General features: G+C 31.1%; 1 protein-coding gene across 19 annotated transcripts in view; it reads left to right on the forward strand.

The window, feature by feature from the left end:
- Positions 1–13,096, forward strand: part of LOC115209155 — a 1,103,332-nt gene that overhangs the window by 949,189 nt on the left and 141,047 nt on the right. For all 19 annotated transcript variants that reach the window (XM_036501160.1, XM_036501159.1, XM_036501162.1 and 16 more), the window contains one exon: positions 9,312–9,415. In XM_036501160.1, the coding sequence (XP_036357053.1) occupies positions 9,312–9,415 (104 nt within the window). The remainder of the gene's footprint in view (positions 1–9,311; positions 9,416–13,096) is intronic.

Consider the following 13,096-nt stretch of genomic DNA (forward strand, 5'->3'; position numbering starts at 1 on the left):
TGACCCTGAAAGGATGACTGGCCAAATCAATGTCAGCAGAATTAGAACTCAGAAACACTAAGACGGATAAAAAGCTCCAAAGCATTTTTCCCAGTGTAATAGCAATTCTGCCAGCTCACCACTTTAACAGATCAAATAATATTAAATAATGCACATTCAATAACCTTCAGTAGTAATGAAATAACATGATGACATTAAACACAACCACATGCCTATGCTCCTACTTTATGGATAATGTATTGAGCTCTAGAGCAACCTTGAGAAAAACTGTTCCTGAACCTTCTTGTGTGGAATTCAATTAATTGTCATCTTTTTTGAACAAAACTCATCTCATGCATAATAAGGTAATGAATATAAAAAAATAGTGACTATAAATTATGAGGCATAATAGTACTAAGGTTTATGTGCTGGTTAAAGTTATTGACATAGGGCAAACCATGAAGCTATCATTTAATATCTAATTATTTAATTTCCTAGTATTATATATATATATATATATATAAATCATCATTATTATCACCATTGTTTAATGTCTGCTTTTTATACTGGCATGGGTTGGACATGGAGCTGTCCAGGCTCCAGTTGTCTGTTGTGGCTTGGTTTCTATAACTGGATGCCTTCCTAGTGCCAACCACTTAACAGAGTGTACTAGGTGCTTTTTACATGCCACCGGCATGGGTGTGTGTTTACACAGCAGCAGCACCTGAAAGGGCAAGCCTATAAATGTATATGTATATACATATATATATATATATATATACACATAAAATAACCATAAAATATTTGACCAAATAATGGAATTGTACCTGATATTTTGGACTAACTGTCATTTTAAGAATACAAGTCAATTTTTGCAGTTTCATGTTCCTTTTATCTTTTACTGGTTTCAGCCCAGGGCTGAAGTCATGCTGGTGCACCACCTGTAGCTACTTGGTGTTGTTTCTGATATCGTTTTTGGTGATAGCGAATTGGACGGAGCTGCTCTTCTTTGTGTCTCCTGCCATGATGTGGATTCATCTGGTATCTCAGATAGAAACCTGTCCAGACATTCCTTGAAAACTTCCACATCAGCACATGTAGATCTCTCAGGTTGCTTGGAAGGATGTTGAACAATCGTGGGCCCTTGAAAACCAGACTATTGCAGTACTATGTCCTTATTTTAGATGGGGAAGGCAGAATTTTGGGTATGATGGATTACTGTCCAGTTTGACGTTTGGTCACATTTGATTTAGTAAGACATGCCAATAAAATATGTTTACATAGTTTTTGTTTTACAAATGCAATAGTAGGCTTGTTGTCATTAACTTTCACTCTTAAAATTTTTATCAAATCATTTTAAGTGAAACTAATTTATTCTTCTGACCTTATAAAGATTGTAGGTTCTTTAGTGTTGTTGATGATGAATGCTATGGTCAACTTAGTTTGAATGTTGCTATAATTAAGTTTAAAAGGGTGAAGAAATTTCAGTTGATACATTTGCTTTATAATTGATATAAAAGAACGCCTTTAAAGACCTCTCACACTTGTCACTACTATTGCCACAAATTCTCAAAATTTGTTTTTGCTGTAGCCAAGATATAATCTATTGCCTTTTGGTTTTGAGTTTACTTCTGAATTTTCCTTAGAAAGCCATATTTGTCATGAATTTTACATCTGAAAATATAACAAAGGTACAAGTGAATATTTCACATTATTTCATTGATTTCCAATAACTGTCTGCTATTAGTGATGAGATAATCTATAGGTATGTGTTGTGGTGGTGTTTGTAACTATAATGTTAGCCTAGAGTAATGGTTAGTGAAGTGGCATTTGTTCATGGTTAATGTGTTTCGCTAGTAGTTGTGGTATTGACAGTATTTTCAAATACATTGGGTGATAATAATGATAGTATTGTTGATAGTAGTTCAGTGGTTGTCTGTTTATAATTGTACTACAATATTTGACAGAAGTGTTTGGGAAAGGGATGCAGTGGTGATAATGATGTAATTAAGATGATGAAAAAATATGGTATGATAATGGTACTGTTGGTATAGAAATAGGAAATATATCGAGTTTAAACTCCTCCTAACTTATGTGCATGTGTACACACACGCACATGCATGTGCACTCACACATGCACTTTCTTCCACTTCTTCCCTAATGACCAAATTTCTGTTTAGTATTCTTCCAAGAATACATTGTTGAATGTGTATCTAAATATTAGAACAGATGGGTGCATGATAAATGGAGTGAGTTTTGAGAGATATTTTAAAAAGGGAAAAATCAATTAAAATTGTTGAAGCAAACAGTTTCTGAAAAACACTGGAACTAGAAATGATGTGATGATAAAATAGAAGAAAGTACTTGAAACTGAGTTTGTGGAAGAAGCTGAGATGTTTAAAAGTTTGACTTAAAAGCCATGAGGATGTGGTGATATCTACTAGGTACTGACCTATATAAAATGTAATGTATTCATTGAAAATGGAGTAGTTTACCTATTGTTTGAGCAGGACATATTTTTAAAAAAAATTTTCAGTTGCAATACAAAGGAGATACAGTCATCCCATTGGAAAAATACTAGTTCATGTTGTTAGTCCAGTTTTCTTCTGCAATGATAATAGATAAAGAATATATAGCACATATCAATTGTCTATACTGGGTATTATAATTACAATCCAAATAATGACTTTACAGATGAAGTCTGCAAGTATCAGTAAAGAGAAATAAGGATTATGATGTTCATACTTTCTGTAAGTCATCAGTAATATAACTGAAAAGCTGACATTTTTTAATTTAAATTTGATATAACTTGTATTCAGTAACAACTTTTTATTACACTTTGAATATTATTTGCATGAAGTTTTCTACATCTCACTTGTACTGTGTATGTATGTGTTGAACAATTTTGTTTGAATGCTCCGAGTAATTTAGAAATAAAAATAAAATGCAAATAGTGGTTCCAAATAATAGCAAATATTTTTTAATGAAATATATATAAAACACCACCATATGATCTGAATACAGTATATTATCTATTGCATTAACTTCTATCTTGATTGTTTTGCTTGGTAATAAAATATAAAATTCTGAAGTTGAATAAAACCTTTGATCTTTAAAATGTGGATTAAAGGTTATATATCCAGTAAGATGTGTAAAGTGAATTGGGATTATTTAGGAAAATTAAACCAGATACTTTTCTGTTTAAACCTTTCCTTTTTAAAAAAAGGAAATTTGGAAGACTAAAAAGTTGTCTTTTTAGCTTCAAACATTGTTTTATATAAAATATTTTTTATTATTAATTTTCTAGAAACAGTACAATTTTCTTTCCTAGAAATATTGTCCTGTAATGTCCAGTGAATTGAGCAGACTTAAAGAGAATTGAACTTCTTTGATTATCTTGAAGTAGTATGATTAACTTAAGAGCCTCATTTAATGTTATACTTATTAGTTTGATATCTTGCTTAGAATGTTGCCAGTGATGTATAACATTGCAGATAAGCAATGCTGAGAAAGACTACCTTTAGCTATTGTACTTATAGAATGCCTATTAGAAATTGCATTTCTCTACAATACAATGCACACAGAGATTTCAAATCTGCTTAACCTTCTATAAATTCGCAAGTTAGCTCTTATGCACAATGTCTCATTATTGATAAAACTTCTTACATATCTACAAAGGTGTTTCTATAAATATCATCTCCTCTTTGCACCACATTAAATAAAATGGAAATTATTAGCAGAGTCTATAAGATTGCTTTCTATTATAACTTATTTGGGATGTAGGAAATTTTCAATTCTTCCATATAGTTCTTCCAGCCAGTGTACCAGATACAATACGTTATCAAATATTTGTATAAGACATATTTTAATCTTCATGCCTTGATGGAATTAGCATTGTAATGCGTTTCAAACAAAATCCATAAACGAAATATATATATATAATTACTGTTTTTCTAAAAAAAATTATATACATAGAAAAGCATTGCCTATATAACTTTTAGACCTCTCATTTAAAATAGGATATGATTGACATAGAGAGTTTGCTTATTCTTCTTTGAGGTTTTTTAAAATTGTTTTTTCTTATACAGTTTATTAAAAGAGGAAGGGAAGAACCCATGACTTTTACAGTGCTTCAAAGAAAAGGGAAAGAAGCAACTAAGTTGTTGGTCGTTAATAAATGCTTTGGTCTCTAAGTAACCCAACTGGAAATAAATGGTCTTGTATGAGTTTCCTAATGAATAGGGTAGCATCCTGTGCAATGCTCATAGGACTGAGCCTCTGCAGGAAAACCATTTCCAGCTGTATCATCTAATTAGCAGTGGCATTATAAAAGGTAAAATGCAGAAAGAATCAGAACATTGAGTTATTGAACCACTCTCAGACTAGAGATCTACTACAAATGCTTGCAAAAGAGAAAACTCTGTTAATTGTATCCAAGTACTACCACATAGCACCCATTTATAAATTGAGTAACAAAGTAGGTCTACTCTCCATAAAATTAAGTCTGCCTCTCTGAAGTTTCAGTAGTTGCCCTTTGGTAAAATGTCTGACTGCAAGGAATTGAGGTCACTGTGACTTTTACATTGACAAACCACAACCTTAAAATTTTGTTGATTGTTTTAATATATTTGTTGTGAGGTGAATTTTAATGTGTCATTCTTCAGAGAAGAAATGAGAAACTTTTTGAATGGTTGTAAATGAAAGTGAAGAATATAAGAAAAAACAGAGAGATGAACAGGAAGTGTGGTAGTTGGTATGTGATCAAAGTGGTGAAACAAAAGGAAAGCAAATACTTTGAAGAAACTCTGTATATACCTAAGCACAGTGACACTCAGATTTGCATGTGTACATACACTAACACCTCTAATTTGGAAGAAGGTAGGGAGTGGAAACAATTTCACTGCAAGGTTAAATACATATGGGTATGAGTTTGTATATTTGCTGTATATTTATCATGTCTCCACTGTTGATAGATGCAAACTAGATAACAAAACATACGCAGTATGTATTTGTTGTGCCACACACAACTATTAGCATAATGTGTGCAGTATGGTCTCAGACAGATTAATCTTGACATATTTACATTGAAGATCTATGGTATATACCAGGCATTTAGTTGGCCTTCAGCATTCCAAAACATCTGCTTGAATATACCTATAAATATATTAATAGCAGCAGTATCAACAACACTAAAAAAATTTCTTATCTAATTTCTATAATTCCTTTAATTTCTTTACATAGAAGTCAAGATGTTTGATTTAAAAGAATGGTATATTTGTATTAAAGTTGTCTTATTGTTATTATAGTTATTTAACTTATATAAACAAGCTTTGGTATTTGTTTTAACTACAAATGGCCAAAGGAAACATATATATGGGAACTGCATATCAACTACAACTAGGAATCATCATTAGCTTCTTTTTTATCATCATCATCATTAAGCATTTGTCACCATCCTCATCATCATTCAGCACCATCATCATCAAGTATCTCAACCAATACTACCGTCATTAGGCATGATATTGATGATTATTTCTTCTTTGACGTAGTTATAACAAATGACCTATTCTAAGTTGATTGATCTAGAACATTTAGTAACATTATAGTAGAAATGTTCATTTAACTTTTGGTTTATTAGTTTCAATTACTGTTTTTTTTTTTTTATAAAATATCAAGTAACTATATTCCCTTCTGCCTTAACTAATTTCCTCTGCTATTATTTATATGCTTTTCACACCGATTTTTGAAAAAATTCCTTCGATTTTTAAAAGCTCTCTTGCAATTACTAATGATATCTTTAAAATCAGTATTGGAATTTACAATATTGGTGTTTTTGGTGTTTTTCACTTAGCTGTCATTTTTTCTTTGTTTCAAATAATTGCAAATACTACCAAATAAGAGAAATTCTACCTTAATAGGAAATGGAATCATTGCAACCTCTTCATGTGAGGCTAAATAAATTTTAGTATGTTTCTCCTTAATGCAAATGAATCTAGATATTCTAGGATAAAGAGTTTAGGTATATAGTGATCAAATTTAGTTCTTCTCTTAGAAAAATTATTGCTACTGAATAGCTGATGACTCCACACAGTTGTGAGTATGATGTTAAATAACATAGCACTGTTAGGGATATTTATGAAGAAGGAAATTGTATAACATAAAAAGAAGAGGTACAATAGAAGGGAAAGGATACATAATTTTAGTTCTTAGAAATAGGTCACAAAAGCTAAAACATGAAATAAACAAGATACAGAATAATGAAAAACAATATAAAATAATATCCATTTGTACAGGGAAAATGAAAAAAGAAAAAGCAATGAGCCAACCCCCCATCCTCAGCAAATTGTTTTATAAACTAAAAACCAGTAACATTCTGTGTATGCCCAGTCTATGTAGAATAGTATTTAGTTCTTGTGACATCTATATTATAATCTTCACATTTTTCTTTCTATTTCTTTTCTTCTACTTTCTTCCATCTTGCTCTAGAAAGTGACATTTGCTATTTCTCTCCTTCACACACCCACTTGTTAACTTCCTCTGTAAATAATTACTTTCCCCACTATTCTTTATTGATTTATCATATTAAGCCAGAGTAAGCACAGTTCTTTTTCCCCCTCCCTTTTTCTCCTCTTCTCTTTATCTTAGTTTCTTATACCAATAGGCATTTAAATATATTGTGCTATACTTCAAAATATTTCTTGCAATGTTTATATCAAAACTAGATATCATATTTGTTTCCTTTAGTGGTATACAGCTATATTCTTGAAACCATGTCTGAGCTCTTGAAACTGAGTTTTTGATGTCTTAAACGGCATTCAGCTCTTTGTAAATTCACTTCAGCATCAAGTTCACATTTAAGAAACATTTGTTACTGATGTTCTAAGCAGAAGTAAATAACAAATGTGAATACTTTAATAAGGCTGAACACTTGAAAAGAACTAATAGCATAAGTATTATTTATCCATTATTTGAAAGTCATTGCATCAATTTGGATTGATTAAAACCTTCAGTAATATAATAAAACCACAAATGGATTTTAGATTTTACTCATATAACTAGAATATAAACTATAGAGAATTATGTGGCATGTAGTTTCAGTACTGTATTATTCTTTGTAGATTTATCATTTTGTAAATTTATACTATGCTCAATTTATACCAGCTTTATACATCAACATTTCAGTTATATGGGAATGAAAATTTCCCAGTTGAGCTTACAATTGTTGTTCTTGCTATAATACTGGTATTGTTGAACCTATCTAAAAGCAACATATTTTATGTTTTTTTATATATTTTCTCTTTTTTAACAGTTCTTTTAGAGTGTATTAAAATTAGAAGCTCTATATCAGAGCATTGTATCAGGCATATCTTGACAAGTTTTATTCACTTCTTTTCCTTCACTGCTAACATGAAATCATAGCTTTGTTACTCAAAACAGTGTAGATGAAAAACTGTTGCCTCACTTCTGCAAAAGACTTTAAACTTTCTTCATATATAATAGAAAGAAATTGTATTGGTGCATATATGTCTGCCTGTACTAGTTGATGCTTCATTGTTTCTATTTGAGGTTGTTTCCATTTATGTAGATAGCAGATAAGTTGTTTTGTTCTTTGCTCTTTAGAAACTCAGCTAGATTTAGGTTGATTAAATGCATAAATATACAAATATAATTAATAATTTGCTTATACGTACGTAAATACAATTTGTATTGAAAACAAAATTATATGGTTATAAATACGTGATCAAAAATTATATCACATTTATGTCATAACTGAAGGCTGAAATTCATTTATCTAACTATTAGTATGACATTATGATGTGTGGTGATAATGCTAACGTTACTATTATTGCTGCTGCTTTGAGAAATCATTTATTATAATTCTTGTGTAACACTGCATTTCTAATAATAGCTGTAAGTTCCTTTCTAAAAGCTACTGAAGTATATTTTTTCAAAGATACCTTTTCACTTGTCACATGAAGTAATGAGTACAGCTTTGTTTTGACGAGATCTCATCTGTATCATGCAAAATAACACAATTTATCATAATTGCTAATAATTTTTTCATTCACTATATGAAGTTTATTACAAGCAGGGAGAAAGAATATCATTTTCAAAATCTTTGCTTGTTTAAGTTAGTTCTCAAAACTTTATCATTATTACCATATCTCATTGAAATAAAAACTGTATTTTTCAATTGTACTATTAAGAGTTTATCCAAAATAGGGGATGGAGTCTGTTCATCCAGGAATTTTCTTTGCATCAACACCAATTGAATAAAATATATTTTATAATGCCAAGATAGTCATCTAATTTTTAGTATTCTTAATTAATTTGAAGTTCAACGTAGAAAACTGAAGGTGTTCAGTTTATAAACAGATCATTACAAATTATTTTGAAAATATATGGAGAAACCTCACCAATTTAAAACCACTTACATCAGTTTAAGGGGATCTAATTTAGTACATTAATTCACAGGAGATGATTATTCTTATATGACAAATTCTATATATGATAGAAGGAGCATTACTTACCTAAGTGTCATCATTATCATCATCATCATTGTTTAACGTCTGCTTTCCATGCTAGCATGGGTTGGACGATTTGACTGAGGACTGGCAAATCAGATGGCTGCACCAGGCTCCACCTAAGTGGCTGAAAATGCTTCAGGTTGTAGAAATCAACATAGAAAACTTCAGTAGAGATGAAACTAAGCCATACATATATACATTTTTGAAGGACATATTATTATTTGTTAGCTTTGAATAATATCTCTAGTTAGGCTGTAGATGGCAGTGAATGTAGTACAGTTCTGGATAACAAATATTTTGTTATGCCTATGTATGTTCTGTGTGAAATCCTGCTGATTTCAACTATACCTTTAATTCTTCTAAGATTAGTAAAGTAAAAAGAATAGCAATTAGTTTGAGGATTAATTAAATCAGTCATACATTTCTCAAAAATATGTAACTTGTACCTATAGCAGAAATCAGCATTATCAAAATTGCAAATATTGCTGCAACTGTTGAATAAAGCTTCAAAAAATATATAATTCTTTGTACATTCAGTAAGTGATCAATATTGAGGACAGCACTATGAAACTCATTCAGAACTAAAGATTATGAATGAGAGGATTTACTGAAAATGAGTAACAATTTTAGGGTAAATTGTAATAGTTTTGTGTAAGAAAAAACGTAACTTTTAACTTCCAGTAATATTAAATGCATAATTTATAAGTAGTTTCCTGTAAATGCAAATTCTTTATTTTCACATTTTTTCATTTCTTGTATTTTTAAATCTTAGAGTAAATGTATCCTTTGTTTTGTTTCCTGCAGCCCTCAGATGACGAGCCAGGCGACAGTGATAGTAGCATACATACCATGACGTCCGAGTCACAGCTATCGTATGGCAAGCAGAGTGGTGCTATTCGAAAGGCAGGGTAAGTCTCTTGATTAATTAAAGATTCCTGTGACATAGTAAGGATTATAAAGGCTTTTATATAGAGACAAAAAATTCATTATCATCATCATTTAATGTCTATTTTCCTTGCTGGCATGTGTTGGACAAACATGCAAAATTTATTTCTTACAGATTCATAATGAAAATGAAATGGTTGCAACTGGGAATGAATTCTGTTTGCTATTAATATTATATGAACCCTTTTGTATGCTACAAAAACAGAATAACAAAGTTAACAGTATTTTAATTTCATAAATATGAAATTTCAAAAAAAAGTTAATTTCAAACCATTTCCAGACTGTATAGTTAAGAAAGGTGTGGGCATGGCTGAGTGGTTAAGAAGTTCACTTCCTAGCCACATGGTCTCGGGTTCACTTCCATTGTGTTACACCTTGGGTAAATGTATTCTACTGTAATCATGGGTCAACTAAAGTAATGTGAGTGAATTTGCTAGAGAGAAACTAAAAGAAGTGTGTCTTGTGTGTGTGTCATTAGAATGGTTCTAATATTTTTGCACCTTTCTTTAATTTGGGGTTGATAGGTTTTCTTACTTTCCATTAACATATTATTCTCGCTATTATATCTTTTTATATATATTGATAGATATTAATTATTATATCTCTTTTTTTTTTGTTATGTATATTTATATAGGTGGCTTATGTATTTGTAATATTAAATTTTAAGTTAATTAGGTATTATATTATTTGATATTTAGTCAACTTTATTATAGATTGTTATATTAAATCTATAGATACTACACATGTATATTTATTATATGGTTAGCTTATTTAAGGAGTTTGTCTATATTTGAACCATTTCTTATTTTGATTACAATTCAATGACTTATACTAGCCTTGTGTATTTTATTTAATTTTAAAGTATTTGATTATTTAAGTATTATTTTATTTTTCACTTATGTATATTTAGGATTTTCATATATATATATATATATATGTATATACTCTTTTACTCTTTTACTTGTTTCAGTCATTTGACTGTGGCCATGATGGAGCACCGCCTTTAGTCGAGCAACTCGACCCCGGGACTTATTCTTTTGTAAGCCCAGTACTTATTCTATCGGTCTCTTTTGCCGAACCGCTAAGTAACGGGGACATAAACATACCAGCATTGGTTGTCAAGCAATGCTAGGGGGACAAACACAGACACACAAACACACACATGCATATATATATATATATATATATATATATATACACATATATACGACGGGCTTCTTTTCAGTTTCTGTCTACCAAATCCACTCACAAAGCTTTGGTCGACCCAAGGCTATAGTAGAAGACACTTGCCCAAAGTGCCACGGAACCATGTGGTTGGTAAACAAGCTACTTACCACACAGCCACTCCTGCGCCTATATATTAAAGTATATTTATTAATTAATTAATTATTTTATTGTTCTAGATTATTTTTAACCTGATGAGCGACTATATTTATATCGAAGTGTTTTCTCTACTACTATGATCATATCTTAAATATAGCCATGAAACATGTGTCGTTTTTCTACCTATTATATATGTTTTTATTATTATTTTTTGCAATTTACTTAATCTTTGACATTTTATTGTTATTTTAATTTTTATTTTTCTATTATATGTAATTTTCTAGATGGTGTAATTCAATTGTTCATTTTGAATTGATAAAAGATGCTTTTTTCCTAATTTTTTTATATATTTATATACATATATATATACATATATATATATATATATATATATATATATATATATATATATATATACATATCCTAGACAAATGTTGGATATATAATTTAACAATGCGGAGGTGGTAATATCAATGTGTTCTCACAATGTATGTCTCAAGACAACAAAACGTCCTCGCAATGGCTCCTACTAACCTCTGTCTTAACCAATACACTACTCTTTATAAGAGTTTGGCTAATCCATTCTTCCAATCCCCCCCAGGGATGTCAGTGACTCTCATGCGTCTCTCCCTTTGAGATTGACTTCCGTTGGAAGTTGATATTATCAGTTTTATTTATTTTTCTTTCATCACATCTCCCTTTTTGAAATTTTCCTCCTAAGGAAGTGTAATACCTCCAGTTGGGGACTACTTCCAACCATTCTGTTTGTTTCCTCTTCCTTGTGCTGCTATGCTTTGGCTTGGTTTCTCATGGTGTTGGAACATCAAAGGTATCATAGAACACTTCCATCAGTATCTCTTTTTCCTTTATGTCTATTTTTTAGCTAGTTTAAATGTCTTTTGTGTTCCCATTTTTCACCTCTTCCCAAGATATATAAACATGTCTTCCATGTTTATATATTTTGAAAAGCACCTTGTCACTGTTATTAAAATGCTTTGTTGTATATTAAGTGTTTTCTTTTTTGTTTTTCTTACTGGTAACAGCTTGTCGAAAATCCACATTTTGAACACATTTAAAAGGGCGTTAAGAAAATCTAGGAACAAATTAAGTAATAACAAAGCACTAACAAAATTGTTAAGGGTATATAGAGTAACCTCCAATCCAAGTGCAAATTCAGGAAAGTCACCTACAGAGTTGATGTTCACAAGAAGAATAAAATTGATTTTTGATAAGTAGGCCCCAAAATGGCATGCATTCTCTCGTGATGACCCTATACACTTGCTGGCGTCCAGTATGCGGAGCTTTCGACTGGTAGCACATGCATGTGCAAGTTGTTTGCCAAGCATATTACCAGAGATAAAAAGATGCAAAAGAAATACAAAAGATGCAACGAAACATTTCAAAGTAGGAGATAAAATGCATTTTAAAACCTATAGAAGTGGTAAAGAAGGCTGGGAGGATGGCCTTGTAACCAAAAATAATAGGAAGTATGCTGTATCTAATTAAAGGACCCTGCCAGGAACATAAGAGACACATAGATCAGCTAAAGAAGAGACATATCGAAGAATGGAGAGAAATTCCTATGGAAGTATATTTTGATGTATTCAATGTCCAAGCACTGAAAGTAATAGATTTCCATAGAACCAGCATGAGAAAACAGAAGCAGACCAAACATCTTGAGATAAGGCCCAAGTCAAAATTATAAAAAAAAAAAGAAAAATAAGAATTCTTTATTCCTTCAGGACTCAAAATCACAAAAGGGGAGATGTTATGGCAAGAGTATGACACCCTCTTGGCAAGAATAGATGGGACCACTACATATAAATAGTAGCAGTCTGACATAGCAGTTCATAGTTTGGTCTTTGAAGTCCAGGTACAGTTTACAGTTCAAGTTAGTGTGTTGGAAATATTGATTGTTGGGTCATTATGTGTTTGTTACTGCCACTGTTTTTATTTTGTATTATAACACTATTACAGTGTATTCTGTATCTATCATTGGCAATATCAACCATACTATGATATTGGAGGCATAAGAATATATAACAATATATGGGACGCCTAGACTTAATCAAAGCAATGCAATTTAGATTGTGCTAAGGGTGCTCTGAGGTGCCATGTAAAAAACACTCAGTACACTTTGTAAAGTGTTTGGTATCAGGAATGGTATTCAGCTGTTGAAACCAAGCAAAAGCAGACTATGGAATGTGGTGTGGCCCCTGGCCTTGTCAGTACCTGTCAAGCCATCCAACCCATGCCAGCATGGAAAACTGACATTAAGTGAGGATGATAACACTTCAGTACACTACTTATAGAATCTAAAA

This window comes from Octopus sinensis, linkage group LG3 (assembly GCF_006345805.1).
Source record: "Octopus sinensis linkage group LG3, ASM634580v1, whole genome shotgun sequence".
NCBI lineage: Eukaryota > Metazoa > Mollusca > Cephalopoda > Octopoda > Octopodidae > Octopus > Octopus sinensis.